Source organism: Contarinia nasturtii, unplaced genomic scaffold (assembly GCF_009176525.2).
Source record: "Contarinia nasturtii isolate CC-2019 unplaced genomic scaffold, AAFC_CNas_1.1 Cnas_scaffold_692, whole genome shotgun sequence".
In the NCBI taxonomy this organism is placed as follows: Eukaryota; Metazoa; Arthropoda; class Insecta; order Diptera; family Cecidomyiidae; genus Contarinia; species Contarinia nasturtii.
In genome coordinates, this window is record NW_022198043.1 from 1 (window position 1) to 3,530 (window position 3,530).

Genomic DNA, 3,530 nt, shown 5'->3' on the forward strand with positions numbered 1-3,530 from the left:
AAGAATACCGTACCCATTGAACCGCCTCCTAGTACGCACATTTCACATAACGTGGAAAGTAATTCAATAGTTCAAGTGGCTCCAATCGATCATCAACCCGCCTACCATTTTCCACCATATCAGGGATTTTATACTCCCTACAATGGATTCTATTCACCGTATTTTATGAATCCATATCCTCAATTCAATAATATTCCAGGTAATATTTCTATAGTTCATATAATGGCCATTTATTCATAAATGTGTACTATTATATTTCAGAAATGCCGATGCAAAACATGATCCATTCAGTAAATTCACATGGTCGAAAGGACGACGAAAAAAACTCAGTGATTAAACCGTTGATTTAAATCGCAATCATACAATGAATGCTGCGCAGGCTTCTACTCTTTAAATAACTCTCTTTTAATCTTATGCGATAACAATAAATCAGAAATATTGAATGCTTTAAAAAAACTTTATCAGGATATGAATAAAATGGACTTTGATGAATTTCAAATTGACCCGTGTATTTTTAATTTCAATCAAATATCAATTGATTTATTGTTTCTGTTGTTGTTGAAATAGGCTAAACATGTAAATCGAATGTCTCACATTACATACATTATCAATGACATCTTGAATGGATTTAATCGAATATTGACAAAACCTATACGAAACACTTGATTTTTTATCAATAAATAAGACCTTTATTTTAGTTGTTATTTAAATAGAAAATGTCTGAAGACAACTTTATTACTTTATTAATAACGACCATGATAAATATTTTTTTAATAGAAACTTTTCTATTCAGGAAGAACAAAGACAAATGATTTAGTTTTTTTTGTTTTGTTTCGTTTTCATAATGAGAACATGAAATTTTTTTTTGAAACATTTAGTTTTCGGTTTTGTAACCAAGGTCATGGTCAACTGATTGATTGGCAGCGACTTCTTCTTTGATTTCATTCGTGTTCGCTTCTTTATCAACTGCATTTACCACTACATCGACAGTTTTTTCTTCAATCCCGACTGACGGATCATATTTCACCATTTTTGGAGAATTGACTGTCATTCCTATAAAATGCAAAACAAAATTTTCATGCAATAACAAAAAGATCACATTTAAATTGTTTAAAAAAATGTTTTACCTGCAACCAAAGATACCAAATGTGACATTCCAACATCGAGTCCAGTTTCAATCGGAATAACAACAGCAAACGAATCTTCGTCACCTTCTGAATTGAAAAACGAGGCAATAGAATGAAAACAATGCCACATAAACAAATAAATAATAAACAAATTGCTTTTACTGTAATACGGCTTAAAACATAAAAAATATGAAGAAATAACTTACTTTTCCCGCCAATAGCACCATCATTTGTATTAACACTTCGATTGTCGGCGGTCACAAGTTCAGCGACCTTCGTTCCATCACAATTTGAAACGTTACGAACAACGGCATCCGAAGTACTTTCTTTATTGCATGCACCACCGATAACTAAGTGACATTTAAAAAAAAAGAAATTCACGATGAAAATATATGCGTGTACAATTATTGTACTTTTCTGTACGAACAACAAATTTGTAAAAATATACTTACCACCATTATCTTCCTTTTTGATGAAAGTGGTATCGATGTATTCCACGGAATCATCTTCGCTTCGTTCGAGAACTACAGTGTTCACATAAATCACCGAATCGTCATTTTCATCGGGCTGAACAACATCATTTTCAGGGAAAATTGTATTTGAGTCGTTCAAATTTTGTCCACCATCTGATCCACGATCACGACGATAAACTATGATTTCACCCCCCCGATTAAGGATCGCGGTATTACGCGTGAAACGAATCGTATTTACTTGTTGGTTATTCATTTTCTCTCGAAATAATATTTTTTGGATAATTAAATTTAGACACAATGCTTGTCGATGAACACTGAACGAGTGAATGATATGCGAAAATGTGGTAGATTAATATTTGGTGCACACACAGAAACGAAACTGAAAATCGACTTTTACATATGCCTACTTGATTATGTCTATTCTATTGTTTTAAAATCGAAAAGTATGTCACTTTCACGGAGATAGTTTTTATTGACACACAACTGTTAGAACGAAAGAACTTAAAAGAGAAGGCACTGATTTTTTTGTATATTCTCATTTGAGTTCTTTCTAGAGAGATGCGCGTATTGGTGTATATGTTCCTATGTATTGACCGCAAGGCACTCGCCGAATAACGTGTGAATACACAACGTAGAATATATGCCGTCCTTATTCTCTAGAAAGAGTTCTAAAGGAAATGTGAGACACCAAACATTTCATAATATATCGGCGAGAATGAATACGTATAGTCGTACACATACACATTTATAATACATTTATTTTGTTCCGTATTCTCTTTTAAACTATTATATATCGGAGACAGCGATGTGGTCAAGTGAATACGCACACCAATATACACACATTCGTGTGTTTTCGCATTTCTCTAGAAAGAATCCAAAAGAGAAAAAGGGATAACATTTTTTTATATCGTTTCCAATGAGTGTATTGGTCTTGAATTCTCTTCAAAAGTTGAAGAAAAAAAATTCTTGCCTCATTATGAAGACACTCAAATTTAATGTTTATGTTATCAATAAATTGTTTTGATTTAATCCAAATGAAAAAAACAATTTCTTGAATATGACTTTATAAATTGATTATCGGTGTCTCGATTATGAAGGAAGGCATTGTATTCAAAGGCTTAGCCGAGCTGAGTTCTGAAATGTTGCAATACATACTTGATTGCATATCATATGGTTTTGAAACAATACATTTGGCGTTATTATTTTCTTAACATAGTAGTCATCGACGGCAATAAGAAAAAAGATTTTGAGTTTCGTTTGTGTGTGTGCCTTTAACTTATATTTCATAATTTCACGCACTCGTACGAGTCGCACATTGCCGGTTTTGTTGTGAAGTGAGAAACACTTAAATTACTTTTGATCATCGACAAATAGTGTATCTGAATTCAATTAATTCGAAGAAATATAATTTCATAGAAAATGAATAACCAACAAGTAAATACAATTCGTTTCACGAAAAATACAGCCATCCTTAATCGTGGTGGTGAAATTATTGTTTATCGTCGCGATATACAAGCGGAGGGTGAACAAATGATGGACCATTCAAAGCAACACGATGAAAAAAGCGATTCGGTGATTTATATTGATACTGTCGTTCTCACAAATGGTGAACAAATCGAAGATAATTCCGTTGAATATATCAACACTACTTTTATCAAAAAGGAAGATAATGGTGGTAAGTGTATGAGGAGAAACATACAACATACAATTGTACACACATATTTTTTTCATTGCTAATTTTTTTGAAAAAAAAAAAATTCACTTAGCTACCAGTGATACTTCGGATGCCGTTGTTTGTAGCATTCCAGAAGAAGATGAAAAGCAGGCCAACGAAAGTGTTGATAGCTTTGGTGCAGCCGAGAATCTAAATGACAGTACACGCGATACGTAGGTTGCTCCATAATTTTTTTTAAAATGGTACTTATAGTGT

The 3,530-nt window shown here is 32.7% G+C and overlaps 1 protein-coding gene across 1 annotated transcript; it reads right to left on the reverse strand.

Annotated features, from left to right (window-relative positions):
* Positions 1-874: 874 nt before the first annotated feature.
* LOC116340459 lies at positions 875-1,990 on the reverse strand. Its single transcript, XM_031766956.1, has 4 exons — positions 1,580-1,990; positions 1,334-1,477; positions 1,128-1,214; positions 875-1,053 (listed from the first exon to the last, which is right to left on the reverse strand). Exons 1-4 carry the CDS (start codon positions 1,851-1,853, stop codon positions 875-877), a joined length of 684 nt encoding a protein of 227 aa, XP_031622816.1. The 5' UTR covers positions 1,854-1,990.
* Positions 1,991-3,530: the final 1,540 nt, after the last annotated feature.

Bases quoted from the DNA above. Each gene is read 5' to 3' on its own strand.
- LOC116340459 (XM_031766956.1), bottom strand. From the start codon at position 1,853: ATGAATAACCAACAAGTAAATACGATTCGTTTCACGCGTAATACCGCG. The intron at 1,478-1,579 runs GTAAGTATATTT...AATGTCACTTAG, and splicing joins CAAAAAGGAAGATAATGGTG to TTATCGGTGGTGCATGCAAT. The intron at 1,054-1,127 runs GTAAAACATTTT...TGCATTTTATAG, and splicing joins TTTGGTATCTTTGGTTGCAG to GAATGACAGTCAATTCTCCA.